The 24,573-nt window shown below is 33.1% G+C and overlaps 1 protein-coding gene across 7 annotated transcripts in view; it reads right to left on the bottom strand.

Moving 5' to 3' along the window:
• Positions 1-24,573, bottom strand: part of SCEL (sciellin) — a 154,116-nt gene that overhangs the window by 35,480 nt on the left and 94,063 nt on the right. For 4 of the 7 annotated variants that reach the window (XM_031958526.1, XM_031958531.1, XM_031958524.1 and 1 more), the window contains 14 exons: positions 22,094-22,141; positions 20,649-20,708; positions 19,353-19,412; positions 18,461-18,520; positions 18,094-18,153; positions 17,398-17,457; positions 14,697-14,756; positions 12,151-12,210; positions 11,049-11,108; positions 8,219-8,278; positions 6,550-6,609; positions 6,059-6,118; positions 3,373-3,432; positions 2,140-2,199 (listed from right to left, as the gene is read on the bottom strand). In XM_031958526.1, coding sequence (XP_031814386.1) covers positions 2,140-2,199; positions 3,373-3,432; positions 6,059-6,118; positions 6,550-6,609; positions 8,219-8,278; positions 11,049-11,108; positions 12,151-12,210; positions 14,697-14,756; positions 17,398-17,457; positions 18,094-18,153; positions 18,461-18,520; positions 19,353-19,412; positions 20,649-20,708; positions 22,094-22,141 — 828 coding nt within the window. The remainder of the gene's footprint in view (positions 1-2,139; positions 2,200-3,372; positions 3,433-6,058; positions 6,119-6,549; positions 6,610-8,218; positions 8,279-11,048; positions 11,109-12,150; positions 12,211-14,696; positions 14,757-17,397; positions 17,458-18,093; positions 18,154-18,460; positions 18,521-19,352; positions 19,413-20,648; positions 20,709-22,093; positions 22,142-24,573) is intronic. The other 3 variants (XM_031958527.1, XM_031958528.1, XM_031958529.1) reach the window with 3 other exon arrangements.

The raw sequence follows: 24,573 nt of genomic DNA, 5'->3' as shown, positions 1-24,573 counted from the left end.
AGAAATAAGTATGTATTTTCTTAAGTATAAGCTGTTACATTGATATGGACAACCTATTTTCTCCAAATAATATCTTTCTACTTCCAACACTTAATTAGCTTTAATGTATGATAATTACCAGCTGTTGCTAAATGAATATGTCTACTGGCTTCTCAATTTGGTGCTCAGAGACTACAATGACACATAAAAGGCAGACTATGTAGTGAATGCTATGTTTCTAGCACAGAGCCAGGAACCCAGTGGTTGTGTCACAATTATTCACTGACTAACTGATATGCAAATAAAGGTTGCAAAATAGAATTAAAAGTTTTAGAACTGCTTAAGATTCCAAGATGGATCCAGTGAGAATCACAATCTACTTCAAATAAATATACTCTCACCTTCCTTATTCTAATTCTCATTGTTGAGAAAACCCAAGAACCAAAGAATTCAATTCTCCAGATATTTATTAAATACCTACTAGGGCTTAAGGGCAGTCTAATGGCACAATGGATAGAGTCCTAGGCCTGGAATCAAAGTCATCTTCCTGAGTTCAAATCCAGTCTCAAACTGGATACTAGCAGTTTGAACCTGGGCAAGTCACTTAACTATATTTGCCCCAGTTCTTCATCTGCAAAACAATCTGGGGAAGAAAATGGTAACCACTCTAGTGTCTTTGAACAACACCCTCTCTCTCCCCCCCCCCAAAAAAAAAACCAAATAGAAACATGAAGAAGTTTATCATAACTGAAAAACAACTCAACAACAACTGGGTGTTTGGGGAGTCATAATTTTTAAATTACTTAGCTTCTACCCACATAGCTTTTTTAGCCTGGTAGTAAAGGAAGACATAAACACACGACACAAGCATATGATAAATATTTTTTTAAAAATCAGACCTAAGAATTCATTGACATAGGGAATTCATGGTAACAAAGCCTCCTCTACCAATGCAGATTGACACCTCAAAAGTTATAGTCTTAGAAGATAGTCCAGGACACTGAGGGTTTAAGTGATTTTCTCAGAATTATACAAATGGAACAAGAATTCAGGCCTTCTTGATACTGTGGCTGGTTGCTCAAATACTGTGAATGAGTATAAAAAAGGACCCGGGGTAGAAGTCTATTAATAATAAGGGGTTCATAAAAGACCTCTTGAAAAATATGATCCTTGAGTTGAATTTTAAAGAATGGGTAGAGATTCACCACATAAAGGTAATATGAGACTACAATCTAAGCATGGACTATTTCATCTGAACCTGTATTTACAAAGAATAATAATATAGGAGGATACCAAGAGAGAATAATGTGTTGAAAGCCCAAGGAATGACTTTACCGATTCTACCTGCAAATGCCTCTCATATTCATCCTCTTCTCTCCAGTCTCAAAACTGTCATCATAGTTCAGATCTCTATCATCTAAAATAAGATCCCAAGTGGCTTTCTAACTAGAAAAGATGGGAAAAGGCTATCCCACTCCAAGTCTCTCCTATGTTCAATCCACCCTCTATATAGTTTCCAAAACAATATTCCAAAAGAACAAGTCTGACAATGTTACTCCCATGATCAATAAGCTCTAAGAAAAAAATATAACCTCTTTTTGACCTTTAAAATTCTTCATAATTTGGCTCCAATCTACCTTTGCACATTAATTGAATATTATGCTACTTTATATACATGATACTCCAGCAAACTGGTTTACTTTCCTCATGCTCTATATTCCATTTCCAGTCTCCATGGCTTTGCCTTATACCGAGAATGTCACTTAACCTCTTAGAATTCCTACAGTTCTCAGTTCAAGTGTTCTGTTCCAGGCTTAAGTCAATTTCCCCCATTGTTAGCATTCTTCCCACCTGATAATTACTTTGGATTTATTTTGCATTTGTTTATCTTTGTATATGTTGTTTCCAGCCACTGGAACATAAAATTCTTTAAGACAAATCTTTGTTTTTTTTTTAATCCTCAGTTCCTAGAATGATTCCTGGCAAATATTAGGTGCTTGAATAATTGATTAATAAATAAGTGAATATAAGAAAGTTTTGCTGAGCAAATACCAGCTCAAACAGTCAATTATTGGATTCTTTTCTGAATTGATTCAGGTTTATTTGTTATCTAAATATGAGATAATAGAGGGAGGGAAAGGAAATGCTTATATCTTTTACCCTGTGATATTTTTGATAGCATTGGGGTTCACACTGATGAACTCATCAAGACCTTCTCCCCTAAAAGACAAAAAGAAAATGATCAGATTAGCAAATCAATGACAAGAATTCAGTGAACACCTGAATAAATTAAAGGATATCCCAGAGCTCATCGTCTTAAAAGGGAATTGGGGTGTATGAGTGTGTGTGTGTGTGTGTGTGTGTGTGTGTGCATGTATGTGTGTGCTTGTATATATGTGTACAAACTCATACAAATATAGTATGTATAACTTTTCTTCTTAAAAAATTTTTCCCACTTAATAGTATTTTCCCCAATTATACATGTAAAGATAGTTTTCAACATTTATTTTATAAAATTTTGATTTCCATTTTTCTCCTTCCCTCCCTCCCTTCTGCCCTTTGAAAATAACAAGCAAGTCTGATATAGCCTACACATGTACAATCATATGAAACATATTTCCATATTAGTCATATTGTGAAAGAAGAATTAGAATTAAAGGAGAAAACCTCAAGAAAGTAGAAACAACCTCCCTGCCAAGTGAATGCTTCAGTCTCCATTCAGACTCCATAGTTCTTTCTCTGCATGTGGGTAGTATTTTCCTTCATGAGTCTTTTGGAATTGTCTTAGATCATTGTATTGCTGAGAAGAGCAAAGTCTATCAAAGTTGGTCATCGCACAATGTTGCTTTGCCGTGTACACTGTTCTCATGATTCTCTTACTTCACTCAGCATCAGTTTATGTAAGTCTTTCCAGGCTTTAATAGGGAATTGTAAACACCAGAAAAAATACTATTTTCTACTTTTCTATAATGCTTTTATACCTATCAATTTCGTACTGTCGAAAATCTTTTGAGGCAAGTAGGACAGATTAATCTGTGGTGGTTTCTCTATCACATTTTTATCAAGATAATAATTAATTACAACCACCTCCACTTTCTATTCCCTTAACATTTAAGGCAGGAGAAAGCAAACATAGTTTCATGTTTAAATATACCAAGCAGGCATAAGAATTTCATCAGCCTACAACTTCCTTATCTGCTTTCATAAATTGTTTGCTGACCAAAGTTCCCTCTGGTTTGTTTGGGCTCACATGTGTACTTATTTTACAGTTATGCCTGAGCTATGATGTAGTTGTTTAAGTGTAGTTGTCATGCAGAAATTATTGTGCCCAATTTAGTTGATTTTTGAGCATATATTAGAGAAAACTAATTCAGGAATCTATATTTATCTTACCCTGGAGTAGGTTTATTTGCTGGTTGGTTCACTTTGATGAGATTATCCAAGTCTTGGTTTCTTAAAATATTAACAACAACAAAAAAAAATCAATTGAACAGCAGGGCATAAAATAAATATTAACTATTGAACACAGAACTTGTATACCACTTGAACTGATTAAATGCTTGCTGTTTGATATTTTAATTTTTAATGGTAATCTTTAGCCCTGTGTAAAAATAGAAATCCATTAAGATTTTGTGAGCTCTTAATACATATGATGATTGCATTTTAGTAACTATTGGCTCAGTAAGTCTAACTCACATTTGCAAAGTAAAATTTCTCCTTCCAAATTTACAGTAAGAGTCATCAGAAAAAAGGTATCTGGAATGTGTTATGAAACTATAACCAATATCATCAAAAAATAAAAAAAAAGATGTTATGATATATAACTTTTTTGCTTTCACCTAGGATTTGCTATGGAAATAAAGTGAATATGTATTGATTCTATATCATATATGTGTGTGTGTGTGTGTATGTGTGTGTGTGTGTGTGTGTGTATATACATCTATGTATATAAACAGATACAGAGGTGTATATGTGTACACATGTGCATATAATTATTCATACATGATATATCTATATAAATGCACATGGTGGTATATTATGCATTAATAATACATGTGTATAGTATATGCATATATTTACATATACATACTATAAAGTAATAAGACTGAACATACAAACAAAATTAGTTTCATTCTTTGCTTTAAATTTATACCTTATCTAACATATTCACCTCCTTTTATTTAAAGAGTTAATTTTTGTCTAATATTGTTTTCTAATTCTCTAAGTAACTTAATATTGGGCTAAAATGCAAAAATATTCTCTATTTTTTTTTAAATATAGAGATAGTCCATTAGTACATGTATCTTGTACAGATGCTACAGATAGATAAGGAGCAGAGTTCAGATTTGGATAGGAATATGGAAGCAGTATGGATTGCCTTTGGGAAATTACAATTTACTTTTAAGTACCCCAAGTCTCTCTCTAAAACAAAGGCCCATCTAATTATTGATATATTTCTAGTGATGTAGTATGGCTGCAAGTCTTGGAATGCCACAAGCTTCAACATATTAGAGCTAACAAGAACTGAAAGGTTTATCGAGAGATGTAAAGTATAAGGATAAGCAAGCTGTAGCAAGGTAGAGAGAATACATAAAGGATATCATAAAATAGATGATTAGAAATAGAGATGAGTTAATAATGAAGGAATATCCAGTAAATAGCCCATATGCTCTTTTGGTATCCACAAAATGTAAAAAGAGCTAGAGGAAGGGTAAAATAATGTGACATTTTTGGACTTTACTATAAGGTTTTTTTTTATTCCTATATAATCTTACTTCGTCACTTAATGTGCTTATGATTTTATTGGTGAGGCTTCCCCTCTACCAGTGGTGGACTGAGATTTCTTTATAATTTACAATTCTAAAAGGAAGAAAGGAAGGAAGGAAAGAAAAGTAAGAGAGAGAGAGAGACAGAGAGAGACAGAGAGACAGAGAGAGACAGAGACAAAGAAACAGAGAAACAGAGACAGAGACAGAGAGAGAGAGAGAGACAGAGAGAGAGAGAGAGACAGGAGAGAGAGAGAGAGAGAGAGAGAGAGAGAGAGAGAGAGAGAAGAAGCAACCTAGGGATGGAGGGAAGAGGTAATATTTAAAGAGCACATTGAAGGCTTAAATTTATTCAAGTTACCAGACCAGTAGAACTGCTCATATATATCACCATCAATAATATTTAAAAGATCATAAAAATTAAGAGAGGTTTCTGCAGGACTTCTTGGTAGTCAAATGTGATAAAAGGAAAGAGAGACGAATCTTCAAACTAAAGGCCATAGAAATTTAATTTAATTCCTTGCAGGAATAGTGGGTTAAGGAGAAATGTCTCATGACTGCCTTAGCCAGTATTAAATGGGCCTTACTTGCTTATGGTTGCTTGAACTTGATCCAATTCTAATAAGAAATTAACAGGTATGTTTAATCTTCTCTACAGCTTCCAGGATCTTTTATACCTCTACTTTGTCAGTGATTCATAACTTCAAGAGACCTATATAGAGGATTTAAGGGAAGGCCCCAGTCTCTGGTTAGGTCATGTGCTTCATACATGCAAATAAATGTGAAGTTAGCTCTTTGTCTTATTTCTAGCTTCAGTGGTCTGATGGAGTAAAGCACATTCAAAGAAATCTAGGAGTGTTTTTTTTAGTGCAAAATAAATAAACAGAAAAAGGCAATTATAGAATCATAAAATTTTAGAACTTAATGGAACTTGAAGATTATTTTGTCTGACTTCATTTTACAAAACAAAAAACCCTGGCACAGAAAGGTTAAAGGACTTATCCAAAGTTACACACCTCATTAAGATAAGATCTGGGACTAGAACCCAGCTTTCTTATGTCCAATTCATTATTCATTCTGCTATATCACATTGCTTCTATTTATTAGAAAAGAAAAAGGAAACTGAAATAATAAAAAAAGCATTGATATAAACCTTAAAAAACCAATCATCTACCTATATAATTAAAGCTTAATAACAATATTTTGGTGATAAATTTATTGGAAAGTTTATATTTTCTCAGAATTATAGTCACTGAATTTTTATATATTTCCACAAAGTTTTATAAAATTTAGAGAAGCTAATTAAATCTTACCCCTGATCACCTTTTCCTGTTCCTGGGTTTACTTTGATGAGATTATCAAGATTTTGGGCCCTTTAAATATTAAAAAAAAAGTTCAAAATAAGTGTTATTATTGTAAATACTTAACATTAACATTGATATTATTAATAATTTAAATGAAGGTTAAGCTGGAGGAAATTTGTTACTAATATCCTATTACATTTGTACTCTAGACCTAATCAGAGCAAAATGTCTACCACTAAAATTAATGTAACTATTTGAATTCCCATTTGTTGTCAGAAGATAAATTTTATAAAATTCAGGTTTAAATTAAACAAATCAGTTAACCAATTTCTATAGTTGTAGCCAGTCAAAAATATTTCATCTAACTACTTTAAATACTCCTTGTTAAGTCAGATTTGAACTTGAAGCACACTTTGGTCATAATGTTATTTTACACTAGCAGATGGACCAAATTTTTTCATAGCAACTTTTATAAAAGAAAAGATTTCCATAAGTCTTACCCCTGGCTATGACTGTGGGTTGCAGGATTCACTTTGATTAGGTTGTCTAGGTTTGAGCCCCTTTAAACATTGAGGAAAAGATCAGGTCAACTTCATATGAAGAAAATAAAACATTTTCTAAGACTGAGAAATAGTATATATAATATTAATAGAAGTAATCCCTAGGAAGCTAAATATTACCTATTAATATATTCTCATGTGTGCAGGAGCTTCAAATTAATTGAAATGCAGTTAGAGAAGCATCGAATTTTGGTTTTCCAAGTCCAACCGTAGATACCATATTGAATCTCTGCTTTCCTTGTAATATCTCTTTTATAATAGCAAAATTCATTCTACCTGTACCAAAGGGAGCACGTTATTGTTACCAAATCCAATGTGGAAGGGCAGACAGCAAGTGTTGTTGTTTCCTTTTTTTTTTTTTTAAGCAACTTCAGAGATACTTTATAATGTGCAATGTTCCGTGAAAAGCATTCTAATCAATCACAGAGCTCACTATTTAAATATATAACCAATTTCTCTTTAATCTATTCAGCCTCTGCCTCTGGTTGTTTTATAACTTTGAGCTAAGCTAAAGCTACAAATGATTGTTTGTGTTAGCAACAAACAATATAAGGATCAAAAGTAGTAATGGCAGTCTGCCACCAGTGTTTCTGCTTAGTTGTATTTTTCCCTTCCCTTCTCCCCATGTTGTCTTTCTCCTTCTTATAACTAACTAACTCTTTTAGGGTGCTAAATCTCTCTATAGATTTATCCTGTCAGTCGAGGGCACATTCCCATCTCATGGAATATACCCTTTGATTAATTGTGAATTCCACTAGGAAACTTGTCTTTTCCATTAATTGTTAAAACTCCTTTCCTTGCTAACTATATGTTCTCCCTACTCTCTTTTATTTACCAGTTCTGGTGTCTATTATATCTCTACATTTTGTGTGTAACCTCTTCTAAATAACCCAGAGAAAAATGGCTCTAGAATGTGACAAATAATACTTTTAAATGTGATATAAAGTCTACATCACATCACTAAAAAAAAATAAACAAAACAAAACAAAACAAAAACAACCATCATTGTTTCACTATTCAGCTGTGAGTATACTCCTACTTTCCATCTTAGTAAAATTACTACATATGTTTCCCACATACTGCAGCATCAGCAAGTCCTCCTCTGATGTACTGAGCCACCCAGATGTGGAACATGAATCCACATGTGAACCTGCCTTTTTCACCCTCTTCTCTGCACATTATGATCCTAGTGAAGACTGAATGGAAGACTCTCTAAAGCAGTAACAAGTAAAAATCAAATACCCAGATATTTGGAAACTTTCAGGTTTTATAACATTATTATTTTCATCCGGATGTCTAAAATTATGTTAACTATAGCCTGAAAATAGAATCAATACTTTTGAATCTGATGTAAGGTTAAATGAAACTTTTCCTACTTCAAGAAACAAAGGAACAGCTAGTAGAGTAGGAAAATCATAACACCCAATCTTTCTATAAATTTGTTCTGCTTTACCAAGCATGTTCTTGAGCTGGAGTGTTGCATGGAATAGCATTTTTTTTCTTCAGAAACCAAGGATTTGAGTATCACTTTACAACTTTTATAGAATTCAGTTTCTGTTTTTGAGCATGAATTTTTTTAAAGGAGAAAGCAGGAAACTATAAATCTTACCCTGGAATATTTCTGTCTGCTGAAGGATTCTCTTTGATGTAACTGTCAAGCTCTTGACCTCTTCAAATGAAAAATGATGTTTTGATTAGAGCAAGTTTATATCAAATACACACAGCTAATATAGAAATTAGACACAGCTAATATAGACACACAGCTAATTAGACACAGCTAATATAGAAATTTGTTTTAACAATGCATGTTTGTTGATTTTTTTTTCTTTTTTCCTCAGTGGAAATGGGAGAAGTTAGGAAGGCAAAGAAATAGATTTTTGTTCATTAAAAAGTTAAATTTAAAAATCCTTACTAGACCAAGTAATCTACAAGTTGGTCTTCAAAGAAAATATGTATGAAAAAAATACCTTTCATTCTTTAAAAAAAAAAAAAAAATCCCTCCAATGAAATGCCTACAAATGAAGGTAAGAGTAATGGTTCACACTTTGAAAAAAAAAAAAAACCTTAATAAAAAACTGGGGGAAAGATATGTAGTTGGGCTACATTGGGCTACATAGTATTTGAATCATTGAAAAAATAGACTCTACCTATATCATAGAAAGAACAAATCTGTTTCCCTTGTTTACCAGAATAATTGTAAGAATAGGGCTTTGTGACTTTGGACATAATATCCTACTGAAAAATTTTCAGTTCAACAGTCATTACATATATTAGTGATAGGATTAGGGATTAGAGCTATAACTTCACTGACACAGGAACCTCCAGGAGAAGGAAACTTCCTTTCCCAAAGCAGGTCAGCACTAGCCTAACAGTATATATTCTCAGAGAACTGCCCAGAATACTGAGACATTAATTGGAAAGCATGTGTCAAAAATCAGACTTGCAAGAGGACCCGAGTTAAAATTTGACCTCAGACACTTAATACTTCCTAGCTGTGTGACCCTGGGCAAGTCAATTAACCCCAATTGCCTCAGCCAAAAAAAAAAAATCAGATTTGAACCTTCTGGGCTCCAAATACTACCAACAACTAACCAAACACTGTCTTTCCTTGCTTTTTGTTGTTGTTCAATCACATCCAACTCTACATGATCCTCTTTAGAATTTTCTTAGCAAAGATAATGGAATGATTTGTCATTTTCTTCTCCAGCTCATTTTACAGATGAGGAAACTAAGACAAATTGGGTTAAGTGACCTGCCCAGGGCCACACAACTAGTAAGTAGTTGAACAGATTTGAACTCTGGAAGAGGAGTCTTCTTGTCTCTAAGCCCAACACTCTATCCTTCATGCCATGTAGCTGCCCTATACATAAATTATTTTAAAGTTTACAGAATGCTCTAATATACTACCTTATTTGGACTTGTCATGTTTACAAAATTCATGGGCTTGTTCCAAAGATCAAATAAAATTTTTTAATGTATTTATGTGTGTATGTATGCTTTTATGAGAGAGAGAGACATATACACATATGCATGTGATATTTATGTATGCATATATATGAAATTTATATACATGTGTATATAGATAGATGTACAGATATCTCTATAAATATAGAGAGACATATAGACATGCACACATACATAAATTTCATTTAGAATTTGGAATAACACCAAAATTTTACATAATATTACAAAGTCCAAACATGTACTCTACAACCATGAGCTATTCTCACTGTTCTTGTCATTATGCCCTTATTATAGATAAGAGATCTATGCCTCTGGGAGTTTAAGTAATTGCTCAGCATCATGTGGCAATAAAATGTCAGAGGTAAGACTCAATCCAAAGCCTCATCTCTGATAGTCTCCAGACTGAAAACCGACAATAATTTGGATTCCTTTATCCAGTATGAAAGAAACCCTTTAGGTTAAATTGAGGTTTAAAAGGTTGAAGCTCTTAAATAACAAATAAATAAAACATTCAATTTGCTTGGGGGAAAAAACTAAAACCAAAAGTCCTATATAACCTTTCAAAGCTCATCTTTGTGTAGTTTTTTTCTGTTTACAATGTTGTTTTATTGTGTTATGTTATATTTTTTCTCAGTACCACCATGTTAGCTGAGTAGTGCAAGTATTACATTGATCAGAGAACTGAATCTACCTTTAGAGAAAGTTAGAAAATTAACCAAGATGGGAAAATCTTTTAGGGGTAGAAAGCAGACATAATTAAATAGAGTAAGAGTCCCTGAGAACTTATAAAGATTATCTTTTTTGTGTTTGTTTAGGGTTTGTTTTTTGTTTTTGTTTGTTTGTTTTTTGTATTTTCTGGCTTAGTACAATGCCTTGAATAAACTCTTGGTTTTTGTTGTTATTGTTGTTGTTGTTTAGTTGTTTTTGCTGTGACAGATTCTTTCTGATCCCATTTGAAGTTTTCCTGACAAAAATATCGGAATGGTTTGCTATTTCCTTCTCCAGCTCATTTTACAGAGGAGGAAACTGAGGCATACAGGGTTAATTGACTTGCCTAGAGTCCCATAGCTAATAAGTGAGGCCACATTGAATTCATGAAGATGTATTTACTACATATTCCTGACTCCGGGCCTGGCACTCTGTCCATTGTGCTACCTAGCAGTCCATAAATACTTAATAAAAGTGTGCTAGACAAAATTGAACCTCATCTCTTCTGATTACAAGGCCATACTACTTTCTACTCCACTAACTTGTAGCTCTCAAATACCATACTAGATGGCTATAAGCTACACCAAACCACAAAAATGCACCATTCTACTTCAGTCACCTTTAGATTTCTGATGTATTTTCAGTTTGAAAAGCAAGTATTCAATTTGAGCTTGAAATTCCATTTTAATTTTAATCTTCCCAGATTAAACAATCAAATGCATTTATATAAGCACCAAAAAAAGAGTCAAAAGTTCCACATATCCTACCTCTGGGTGTTTTTATTTCTTTCAGTATTTACTTTGATGACACTATCAAGGTCTTGTTTTCTTTAAACAAAAAAAGAATTTCCAGTTAGTGGTAGTCAGCTTAAATACTATTCAAAAATATGAACAATGCCTCAATTTAAGAAATAGTAAACATATTCTTTTTTCCAAAATGGCAAACAAATTTGGAAATGTTGAATGCCAAGGAGTATCATACCAAAATGTCTAAAACTGGATTCTATTTAAAATAAATTATCTCCTAAAAAAAATGAATAATATGATTCTCGCAACCCCTTTTAGCCTCACGACAAATAATTACAATTATCTATTTATTATGTAAATTTATTTATACAATTTGAAACTTTCTTATTTAACAAAAACAATCTTATCCAAAAATATATGTCATCTTTTGAGCCCAAAATGGGCATTCTTTGATATGTGGAGATATACAAATTACTATTCAAGGAGATACAATTAACTATTTCAATTTTAAATAAAATACACACACACACACATTCACACACATACATACATCTGTCTCTATGTCTAGATAGATAGAGTCTTCCCTCATTAGAATGTGAGCTCTTTCAGGTTTTGTGTTTCTGTTTCTAGCATTTGCATAGTATTTATTTGGCACACAACAAGCCAATATGATAAATTATTTCATTTGTCACTGAAAATAGGAGAATTAATTCATCTCATGTATTGGGAAGCCACAGAAACCTCATGCATAGAAATATTATTTCCACATAAGAAACTAAGGTATGATTAGAGGAAATAGCAGAAGGTGTAAGCATTATATATTGTCCAGTATAGCAGTCACATTCACATTTATGCTACTTAGAAAAAGAAAAAAACTTTTAACTATGGTGGCCATTCTCATCCCTAAATTTAGAAAGAAATCCTCCAATCCTCCAGAAAAGATTAAAATAGCCCTCAAGGGTGTTAGTATATGCACCTGATTTATAATAATAATTAGAGAGACTCAGCTAATATCATTAATCATGAATATAAACAAATCTTTTAAGGTTAGAAATGCCCCTAAAAAGTACATTTCATTTTTCCTTTGATCATCTCATGGAGGTGAGTTGTCAGTAGGACTTACCCAGTGATATTTTCATTCTGATTAGGCTTCACTTTGATGAGATTATCCAGAGCTTGATCTCTTTAAAAAACAACAACAACAACAACAACAAAGTATTTTACTGAAATAACACAGTACTAAAAAGGTGTTTAGCTTTTTGTTTAATATTTAAAGGGAGGATTTAAGAAATTTCATCCTGGAATTCAGAATCACAGTAGCTTCAGACTGGAATGTACTTCAGAAGTCTTCTAGAACTACCAGATCTGAATCCATGAAATTCCCAAAAGGGGATCAACCAATCTTTCCTGATTGTAAAACCTGTAGTAAGGGGGAACCCATTACCACTTAGGGCAGTCTATTGACCTTTAAATGTTGTTAGGGGATTTTTCATTACCTAGAACCTAAATTTTCTTATTTTGCAATTTCCCCTTATTGTTCCTGGTTTTACCTTCTGGAGCTAAGTAGAGCAAGACTAAATCTCTCTTTTGGATGATAGTCCTTCACATACATAAATATAACCATCATTTCCCCCTAAAGTCATTTCTTCTTCAGGTTACACATTTCCTGTTCCTTAAACTGACCCTCATATGTGCTATTTCCTATTTGAAGTCTTTTTTGACTTACTCGCCGCCCCCCCCCCCCCCCCCCCCCCCCCCCCTAGGAGTAACTCCTAGAAATTCTTTAATGTTTACTGTATGTAAAGAAATGTGTTTGAATATGTGTACATATACACCCATATATATGTATATTTCTATCTGTGCCTATTTAATTTACTTATAGCCAATGTCTAGGAAAGAAAAATATTCAAGATGTTTTTTTGAGATCTCAAAAGGTCAACAGAACTTTGTATACAGTAACAGCTATATTGTTTTTAAGAAAAACTCTGAGCAACTGAGTAATTTTGACTATTATAAATATCCAAATTAACTTAATAAAGTCCATATGAAAATGCCATCTTCAGCCAGAGAAAGAACTGATAAATGGAAGTATGTACAAAACAATTTTACTATTTATGTGTGTATATATATATATATATATATATATACAAAAAAAATCTACATATACACACACACATAAAGCAAGATTATTGAGCATGAAACTGCAAATCTATTATGTACAACTTGCTATTCCTTTTAAAAAAATACACTAAAATTGTCATGTAAACGTCTTTTTTTTCTTCTCTTCCCATAGTGACCATTGGAAACACACACATACACACATATTTACACACACAAAAACATATATATATATATATATATATATATATATATACACACACACCTATTTGCATTAGATACAAATATATATATATATATATATATGTATATTTATATCTATTTATGACTAATGGTAACCATGGGGTGAGAGGGTGGAAAGAAAAAAAAAAAAAGAAATTAACACGACAATTTTATTGAATAATACACTATATATAACAGATTTTCAGTTTCATTTGTTATCATCTTTTTGATTATATTATGTTATGGAAATGCTTGTTTTATTCCATAAAATAAAAATAAAATAGAAATAAAATCATTTAAAAAAAGATAGGAAGGGCCAAGTTTTAAAAGACTTTAAAAGTAAACAGAATTTTATTTTAAACAATAGGGAGTCACAAAAATTGTGTTTGTGTGTGTGTGTGAGAGAGACAGAGAGAGAGAGAAAGAGAGAGACAGAGAGAGACAGAGAAAGAGAGAGAGAGACAGAGAGAAAGAGAGAGAGACAGAGAGAGAGAGAGAGAGAGAGAGAGAGAGAGAAACAGAGAGAGAGAGACAGAGAAAGAAAGAGAGAGACAGAGAGAAAGAGATATCTAGACTTTAGAAAAATCATTTTAATAGCTGAATGAAAGGTGGATTGCAGAGGGGAGAAGTTTGAACATGGAGACAAAAAAGATGGTTGTTGTAATAACTCAGGTGAGAGGCGATGAGGGCCTCTACTAGGATGGTGACTATATGAATGGAGAATGGAGTGGTACATACAATAGCTATTGAAGAGGTAGAAAGCCTTGGCAACAGACTGTGTATATATAATAAGTGCAAGGCATCTAGGATGAAGATAACAATAACAATAATAATTGCAAGAATAATAAGAACAAGTATTTATATAGCTTTTAGGATGTGTCAGGAACTTTGCTAAGTACTTTACAAATGTTATCTGATTGAAGGTCTGAGGGATTGGGATAATGGTGATACCCTTGATATTAACAGGGAAATATGGTAGAAGGGAAGGTTGGAGGAGAAAGGAAGAGCTCCACATTTAACGGTTTAAGTTAGAGATGTCCAAAAGGCAGTTATGATAAAAGATTGGAGCTCAAGAGAGAGATTAGGGTTGTATCCAGAAATCTTCATAAAGATGAAAGTTAATTAACTTAAGATAGTTAATAATTCTATGACAAAAATATTATGTACATAAATTGAGCATAGACTATTATATATATTTAATTGAGGATTGAAAATAGGAATATGACATGGAAATCCAAAGTCCATTAGAAGTTAAATTCTGGTCACTGAGATCACATATAAATAGTGGAAAAATTGCCCTGGGTTAAGATATATCCCACCATCTCTTACCCTTTTCCATTTTTATCTGCATTGGCATTCACTTTGATGATGCTGTCAAAGTCTTGGTTTCTTTAATAAATATTTTTTGAAAAAATCAAGTTAGCAACATGACATTATATCACCATTAACTCCAAATATCCACCCAACCCTTGAAGTGACCCTAGAACTAAAATGATAAGTGAAGACATTTGACTTCATTATGGTAATGTAACCTATGTTGATAATGATGTCAAGTTAAAGTCTTCCCATTTTATAGCTATCACTCTGAAACTAATACTTAGCTATATATGTTTTAAAAACAAAAATTCCCATTAAGTCTTTTTCTCATTATAACTGATTAGGGAATTCACTCTAATAAAACTACTGAGGTCTTATACTCTTTATTCAACATAAGCTAGTAAAACAAGGTTCAAGAAGCAGATTTTTGATACTATCTTTAAACAACTCTGTTAATAATTAATAATAATAATAATTTGTCATTATTCAGTTGTTTCAATCATGTTCAACTCTTTATGACTGTCTGAGATTGTCTTGGCAAAGATACTCCAGTGGTTTTCCATTTCCTTCTCCAGCTCATTTTACAATGAAGAAACTGAGGCAAAGAAGGTTAAGTGACTTGCCCAGGGTCATACAATCAGTGTCTGAGGTCAGATTTTTAACTCAAGTCTTCCTATTCCCAGGCCTGCACTTTATCCACTGTACCAACTAACTGCTTCAATTGTTGTTACATGACTTTATTTAATGTACGCTATGCATACCACATATCTAGCATATCTATCTAGCATTCTGTATTAGAAGAAAAATAATCATGGCTAAGAATAATAGTAGTATTGGAAATTTCTTGATTATTAAAGTTCTATCAATGTAAATCGGGCTGGGATTAATTTGTCTGGGATAAATTTGCCTGGGTTAGGTGACTACCCCAGAGTTAAACATTCAGTATGTGACATAACATGAAATCAAGTCTTCCAGGTTCTGAGGCTGAATTTCCTCCCACTATATTCTTCTTTTTCTTCCTTCCTTCCTTCCTTCCTTCCTTCCTTCCTTCCTTCCTTCCTTCCTTTCTTTCTTCCTTCCTTCCTTCCTTCCTTCCTCCCTCCCTCCCTCCCTCCCTCCTTCCCTTCCTTTCTTCCTTCCTTCCTTCCTTCCTTCCTTCCTTTTTAGAATTGTAAATTATAAAGAAATCCTTTCTCTCTTCCTTCCTTCCTTCCTTTCTTTTTCTCTTCCTTCCTTCCTTCTTTCCTTTCTTCCTTCCTTCCTTCCTCTCTTCCTTTCTTCCTTCTTTCCTTCCTTCCTTCCTTCCTTCCTTCCTTCCTTCCTTCCTTTCTCTCTTCCTTCTTTCCTTCCTTCTTTCCTTTCTTCCTTCCTTCCTCTCTTTCTTCCTTCTTTCCTCCCTTCCTTCCTCCCTCCTTTCTTCCTTCCCCCCTTCTTTCTCTTCCTCTGTCATATTGGAAATCCTAATCTTAACTGCTGGTGCCCTGCTCAAAGGAATGTAAATTTTGATTGCTGAAACCTAGCAAGATATTTGGGGGTTTACAGGCTAGATTTCTTTTTTTTATGGACCATGCCTTAAACCAAAATCACTTTGGCTCTCTTTGATTGGCCAACCATGCTTTACTTGGTCTTTGTTTAGTTTCAGATGGCTCAGAGTGAATGTAAATAGCAATTATTTCTGATTTAGTAAAAAACCCTAAAGATCTTTCCCTCCCAGATTGATTTAATTTTTTTTTTAACTAAGTAAAAGAAGCCACTTTCTGACTCATTTCTTACCTAGCCTTAGTCAAAGAATGGGTGTTACTCTAGACAAACTGAGACCTGGAAAAGACCTTAATTCAAAAAAGACCAAGGCCTCCTGTTGCATCTGTATCTTGCTTCTGGACCCAGCTAGCTCAGGAGGAGAAAGTGAGACTGATGACTTTTCACAGATTTGCAAGTCATGACATCTCTTTCCTGAAGACTTTGTTCTCTTCCAGAATGATGCTCAAACAACAACAATAATAAAAATGATAACTTACATAAAGTACTTATCCTTTCTTGCTTTTCTAGTGTTCTTACATCTTGTTCCTCACCATGTATTCACCAATTTAGTCACAATGGCTTTTTTGCTTTCCATGAATCTGACACTCCATCTCTCAGCTCTGGACAATTTTTTCAGCTGTCCCCATGCCTATTTCCGAACACTAGCTTCCCTAGCTTCTTTCAAGTCCCAACTAAAATCTTTTACAGGAGGCTTTTCCCAACTCCTCTTAATTCCAGTGCCTTCCCTCTCATAATAATTTCCTATTTATCCTATAAACAGCTTCTTGTCTTCCTTGTTAGATTTTGAGCTCCCTGAAGACAAGGATTTTTTTTTTGCTTCTTTTTGTATCTTCAGGACTTAGCACAGTGCCAGACACATAGTAGGTGCTTAATAAATGTTTATTGACAGATTTAATAAGCACTTTTTTTTTACTTGTTTTGCTGAGGCAATTGGGGTCAAGTGACTGCCCAGGGTCACACAGCTAGGAAGTGTCTGAGACCAGATTTGAACTCAGGTCCTCCTGACTTCAGGGCTAGTGTTCCATCCACTGTGTCACCTAGATGCCCCTTTAATAAGCACTCTTAGCTTGTTTTTCATTTGTGGAAACCAATCACAAATAGATGATATAAAGTTTTTAAAAAAATAAAGAAATTGACTTAGGAAATAATTCCAACAAATTAGTAGTCTTACTTTTTGCCACTTCTGTCTGCTGTGTGATTCACTTTAATTAGGCTGTCAAGTCCTTGGTTTCTTTAAAGATATCAAGAAAAAAGAAGTAAGTCAAATTAAGGTTGTCAGTTTTTTGTCAGTAGCAGTTCATGAGAGCTTCTTCACCACCCATTAAGTGACCCAGAACCACAATAAGTCAGAGGTAATTGGGGCTTTGACTTGAAGTGTCAAAATTTAGAGTGATTGGCAGTACTTGTAACCCTTTAACTGGTAGAAACCACTGAATTTAGTACTGAGCAAGATAAATCAGAAGCTACCAGATGACATGCTTACTTTGCCCAATATCTGTACATTAGGTGATTCCTTCCTTAGCCCATCTCTTAACTGACCCCTAAGTCAGTATCCTTGTGCAGCAATCTCTATCTTCCTCCAAATTTACATTTCATTCTGCTTTCCTCAGCCCCAGTTGCTTTACCTAAACCTGTTTTGGAGTGTTGTTCTGGTTTCCAGAATTCGTAAGTGATGCCTTTGAGTGCTCCCCAAACCAAAAAGTGCTATTGACATTTGAGACTTAATTCATTGAACTGTCTTTGCTATTGTTCACTGTGTAGAAGGGGCAACTAATTTTAGCCTAACACACTGTGTTGAAAATCCCCAGAAACAAATATCCAGCGATTCAAATCAATCAATTTAGAAATGAATTATACATCGTCTTACCCTTTGTCATCTTTGTCTTTATGAGAGGTCACATTGATGAGTTTGTCAAGATTTTGGTTTCTTTAAATATGAAAATAATTCAAATGAGAAGATCTATGATTTTATAAATGAACGTTTTAAAATTTTCAGGAAAAGATATTTCTTATGAAAAGTTTAAGTATAGCAATATTAAATGGCTAAATAGAAACTGAAGTTTTTGTGTCTATCATGACTGAACTCTGATAAGTAAAAAAATAACTCCTATATCTCTATTGCATATACATATAAAGTTTTATGACATATGACAGAATCTTCAAGTGTCTAGTGCTTAAAGCACAGTCAATATGAAAGATAATCCCACTAAATCCCATTATTGATTAATTCTTACCCTTTGTCATTTTCTTCAATCCTGGTCTTCACTTTAATCATATTGTCAAGCTTTTCATTTCTTTAAATATAAAAAAGTGATTTCATTTATTCAACAAATAACTACATAAAAGAAAGTTTACTAATAAAATAGCTTCAATTTTCTATCATTCTCACTTGTTACTTTGTCCATATCATATTTTATTCTTCCGACTTTATATGAGAACTGAACTAAACTACTAATTCCTGTTTCAAGTCCCACTAAATATCAAGTCATTTTAGATTACCTCTGTTCCCTCATCTCTCCATACTACCAATTCCATTACTCCCAAGATTTATATATTTCCCTTTTCATGTATCTGTTCTATTCTTATCATATTTCTTCAATATCTTTCCTCTTTCAACTCACCAAATACCTTCTCTTACTATCATTCAAATTCTCAAAATCTGACCCCTCCCATAAACTTTGCTGAACTATAAATAAAAGATAGCATAACTCTACCCTATTTGAAAATGAAATTACCTTAACAACCTATTTTCTTTCCATTAGACAAAATGTGTCTTTAACCCTGTATATACTTCTATTTAGCATAATCATGACAAATCTTTTTAACATTTATAGAAATGTTCTTATTCATGTTTCAGGAGGGGGTTGTTTTCACATCTTCTTCATCCTCACTGAGGGCTTTAATTCCTCAAGATGAAGACAAACTATGTCTGGCATTGTCAATTTGAACACAAACAGTATTGCTATGTCCATAAATTGGCACTTAAGAGGTCGATTTTTAAAAGATGAAAGCAACAATCATGATGATAAAATTGTCCTGTGACAATTAGTGACTAATAAAAATACAAATAATGATCATTGTGAAAAATACTATAATCATATTATTAGAAAACTCATTCATTCTTACCCTTTGTCATTTTTCTCAATTTGAGGATTCACTTTAATGAGACTGTCAAGCTCTTGATTTCTTTAAATATGAAAAAAAATGAAAATGATGTTATTCTTCCATGTCCATTGTATCAATTAACAATCTAGGATATAAATATAGTCAGATTATGGAATACCCACTTACTGACCACTTCATACAGGGCTTTGATTCAGGGCTGGCAGGGGGTATAAAATAATAAAATATATGCAACTTTAGAATTGGAAAGAATCCTAAATTAAAGAATAACTATCTCTTCCAAGTGCCACACTTTAAAAATGAGAGAATAGAAACCTGGAAAGTTTGAGTAGCATATCTCACATCTTACAAATATGTAAGAGATCCAAGAATAGGGCCTAAATTTCCTAACTTCCTTCCCAGAGTTAATTAGACCATAGATCTAGAGCTGGAAGAGAATTCAGACATTATATACTCCACTCCTTAACTGTTCAGTTTAGAACCTTTAGGCCAGAAGTGAAACTTCATTTCATCTGAGAACTGGTGACTTGCATTATTAATGTTAAAGTAACATAATTAAGTAAATAATCTGGGATTTGAACCCAGGTCTTCAGGACCAAATAGAGCATTCTTCCCATTGCCTCTCTTTCTTTGCCCTTAAAGAGCTTAGAGATATAGTTGAGAAAATTAAAAGATACACATGTGAACTGAGAGGGCCAGCTCCATGGTCAATCAATAAATAAACATTTGTTAAGAACCTTCTGTGTACTAGCCACTGTACTAAGTGCTGAAAATTCAAAAAGAAACAAAAGACAGTTCCAATGTTAACAACCAAAAAAATGATACATGGGGATGCAAATACACAGTACAAGAAAAAAAGAGTTCACTGAATAAGATGTAGAATAAAGGAATGATCAACAATGAGGTGAGTGTTCCCCACAGAAAAATGCCCAACAGATCCTACTATATTTAGTTCATTGGACTAATCTATTAGTGTTCATTATATATAATTAATATCTTGTTTGCATGAACTTATATTCTAAAGAGATAAGATACTGACTTAGAGAACTATAATATACATTATCACATAAGAAGGTTTAAAAAAGAAAATGCCATATGAGATTTGAGGAGGAAAAATTCTAAAGAAACAATAATTTCCTATGTAAATCATACCTCAAATAAAGGAATAATCTTTTAGATCCATGCTATCTATTTTAGTATTTCTATGCCAGGAAACTCTCATTTAATTAAAGAGTACACAATTAAAATAACCTGTCTAGACAATAATAAATTTAAATTAAGAGATAAATCAAGTCTTACTTTTTATCAATTCTTTCTGCCTTATGATTTGTTCTGAAAATGCCATCCAAGCCTTGGTTCCTTTAAACGTAAACATAGACACCAGCCTTTAGTCAATAATGGTATAGTCATTTAATTTGGCAATCGTATTAAATTCAAGAGATTGGAAATTTAAACCAGTTTGGAATAAATGACTCAACTGGCAATTTCTAAAGATCAAGGTACTACCATTCTTCAAAGTATTGAGTTTCAGTCTGAAGCCCAGAAAGGCTGTCACTCTAGCCTTCCTACAGCTAATTAGCAGCAGAACCAGGACTAGAATCCAAATCTACTAATTAATTGCTAATCCCTAGCTCAATGCTTTATTTGTTTGCTTTGCTTTTACTATAACTGCCTCTGTGTTTTGGGTAACATTTTTAAATTTTGCTTAGCACTTTTTTCATTAATTCATTCTAATTCTGTATGCTAAGTTATTTTTAACCTGTTTGTGTTCAACACTTATAAGTTAACATTGAATGCAAGTTAAATTATTCACTACTGCCTCTTATCAGATTTTTAGGTCACACAACATTTCATGTAAGAGCTGCAGAGCCAGAAAATAAAAAATGGTCGCAAAAAATGGTCATAAAAATGTAAGACTAAATGGCAGTTAAACTCAGATTAATTGCAATAACTAATCTTCATATTGGTTGACAGATGAAGAAACATATTTCCCTCTTCTTAGAAAAGAAATTACAAGGTCACAGATAATAGATTTAGAGATGAAAGCTCTTTTAAATCATCTGGCACAACTTTTTGGAGATGGAAAAAAAGGTGCCCCCAAAATGAAATCACTTGGATATCTAAGAGATAAATGTCAGAGTTAGTTGGAAGACCATAGATATAAAATGTTAGATTATTATTTTGTTGATCAATTTTGATTAACTGTTTTACTCTATGGTAAGGGAAGATTCCATAGGTACAGTATATAATGCAAAATTTCCATAATATAAAAAGGGAAAGGCAATTCCCTTTGAATATTTAAAACACAAAAGAGGTAGATTATATATATTGGAATAACAAGGGATGTTTTGTCAGAATCCAATCTACAGTAACAACAGTGACCATTTACCAAACCAAGCCAGACATAAGTTAATGGGAAGAGATATTTTTAGTCTTCACCTTCAGCTTTTCATAGTTTGGCTGGAGCAAAGTGACATGATTATTCACATAAATGGTTTATTCCACAACAATAAATGAACACAATAACAAAACAAAATCTATTATTAATAATCCTAATTTTTTTAAAGCTACATATGTTTTTGATATGCAGAATCAATAGCTTTTCACATACATGGGTTCTATTCAAATATTTGTAGACTATTTTTCTTAGATTCAGTGCATTTTCCATTTTGCTAACATACAAATCTCACACAAAAAGTCACATCATTTTCCATTTTAAAGAACAAAGCTCTTTTAAATCTTACTTATTCATGTTTCTGTTCATTTTGATGAGATTATCCAGGTCTTGACTTCTTGGAAAAAAAAGAAATACACCATCAGTAAAAATCTACCCAACAATAAACTAGGTCTAATTGCAAGTTCAATTTGTAAAAACTATTTGATCAATTCATAATCTACAATGGGAACATTCCAACCAAGAACATAATGCTTTAACTTTTCCAAATGACCCTTTGAAAAGATAATTATAATAAAGAAACAATAGGAATTCATTTACTTTTCTAAATCAAAATCCTCTCTCTATGGATATAAAAGGTTCTCCTAAGGTAATAACAATGAAGAATTATTTTACCTTCACTCATTACCCTTAAAAGTTTTTCCATGAGTGTAGACTGAAGTAAAAAGTAAATCGATATTTTAGTTTCTTTAGCTAGGAAAACATCTTAATATAGAGCACTTTAGAGAATTAACTTTAAGAGGTCACTGAAAATAGTTGGAAAAAATCTGGCCCGAAGAGACTGAATAACTGTCTTCTCTCTCAGAATTGGCATTGGCTTTGGAAGAATCAATTAAGTTTCACAGTCAATTCAAGGTGACTAAGTCTAATCAGATATTTGCATTCTAACCATTAAATTTATATAACAAAACCCAACAGCAAGCTCTTAAGTTCACCATTTCTCTTGTCATCATTCAAGAAACTAAAGGGAATTATTCCCTCTAAACCTTGATCTTTGAGACCCAAAGCTTTTCCTCTTATTCCCATTTCATATTCTTTCTTTTTAGTGAGTCATCATTATATTTGCAGCTAATAGTACAAGAAACTTCTTTACTAAAGCATAGAAAATTGAAACAAATTGCATTTTTTAAAAGCAAATCTGATTGTTATCCATATATTGGATGCCTTATTAACCCAGATTAGTAAATATTCTATTATTTACAATTTCAGCAAAGTTCCTAGCACAATTAATAAATGCTTGGTGACTGGTGGATTTAGAGATTTTTCTGGGGCACTTAGTTTAAGTGTCTTGTCTAAAATCACAGAGTTGATATGTTTCAGAGAGAGAATTTGACTTCAAGTCAATCTGTCTGCTGGACCAGCCCTCTACCCACTTCTTCCCTACAAGCTACAATAAGGCAGACCAGTTATAGAGGAAAACATCTACATTCAGGAAGAGCAGTATTTTGAATATTTGTTGATTGCTATGTGGCTTCATCTAGCGGTGTGCAGAAGTCAACTTGAGTTGGCTTGCAAAAGTCAATGGTTAAATTTTCAAAGCAAGAATTTGCACTATAGAAATTCACAAATACTACAAAGCAAGGCTTGATTTATTATTTTGTTGATCATCTAAATTTTAGACAGTGATGGAGAAAATATTAATAATGCAGACTTAAAAATATGTTGTGGGGATAAAAAGAAAAAAATATGTTGTGGGAACATTTGGGGAGGGGGGAAGGGGAAAGGTGATTATTAAACATTTACTAGCCTTCTCATTGTGAGAATATCTTCATTCTCACAATCATACTGAAGTAGACAGTATCCTGGTCTAATTCAAGCCCTTTAAATTCTGCCTCTAAGCAACCAATTCCCATAGAAAACAAAGTCCTTTCTGATTGTTTCTCCAGAAATATATCTTGAATTAAGGCTATAGCTTCTTTTTCTTTGACATCTGAAATGGATAGCTCTATACTATATAAGATCCCAAATCCAGAAGCTTTTGATTTAGTTTCCTTTCAATAAATGCCCAGTCTAAGTTTAAAAATCTACCAACCCTTGTTCTTTTCCTGTTTATACATTTTTTTTAACAAATCATCTTCTATGGCTCTTCGTATCTCTTTCCCTCACCCATCTCATCTACCCTCTAATTTTGGTTCACAATTGACTCCCCAGAGCTCTAAGTTGTCTCTCACATTTTAAAATTTGTTTTTTTCTTTTCCATGCTCATCCTAGGTGATCATTAGCTTAACAAAAATGTTACTATTGTTGTTTGTCCTTTCCAAAAGACATCAGGGAGGTGATACCATGACATGTAAAAGAATTGGATTCAAATGAGAGAAGGCTATGCAAAGTCACCAATTTCACTTTCTCCTGCAGAGTAACATTCACTTATCATAAGTCTTACTTTCAGACCAATGGCCTGACATTTTGATGCATACAAATATAATGGGGAAGTGGGTTTCCATTATAGCCATTTCCCAGAATTGACTTTGACTAGGGGATATTCAGGGGCTCCTTGAACCCCTTCACCTCTGTGTTTGCTCAATTGTTCTTGCACTAAAAAGGTGCCTGGTACAATAGTTTCACAGTCAAAGCAAGATCCTTTCATGCCTTTGACAATATGATAATTTAGAAACTGCCACAGAATTGAATCCTTTAAAGTGTATTATTTGTTCAATGGTGGGATTGATGACTGAGAATAAACAAAGGGAGAGCCAAAGTTGCTGTCCCTGTCATAAATTTGATTAGCACTGTATGCTTGTTCAGGACAAATGATATCCATTCCCCTGA

The sequence above is a fragment of the Sarcophilus harrisii genome, chromosome 3 (genome assembly GCF_902635505.1).
Source record: "Sarcophilus harrisii chromosome 3, mSarHar1.11, whole genome shotgun sequence".
NCBI lineage: Eukaryota > Metazoa > Chordata > Mammalia > Dasyuromorphia > Dasyuridae > Sarcophilus > Sarcophilus harrisii.
Note: the sequence above shows the minus strand (reverse complement) of the source record. Positions and strands in the feature narration are given on the sequence as shown.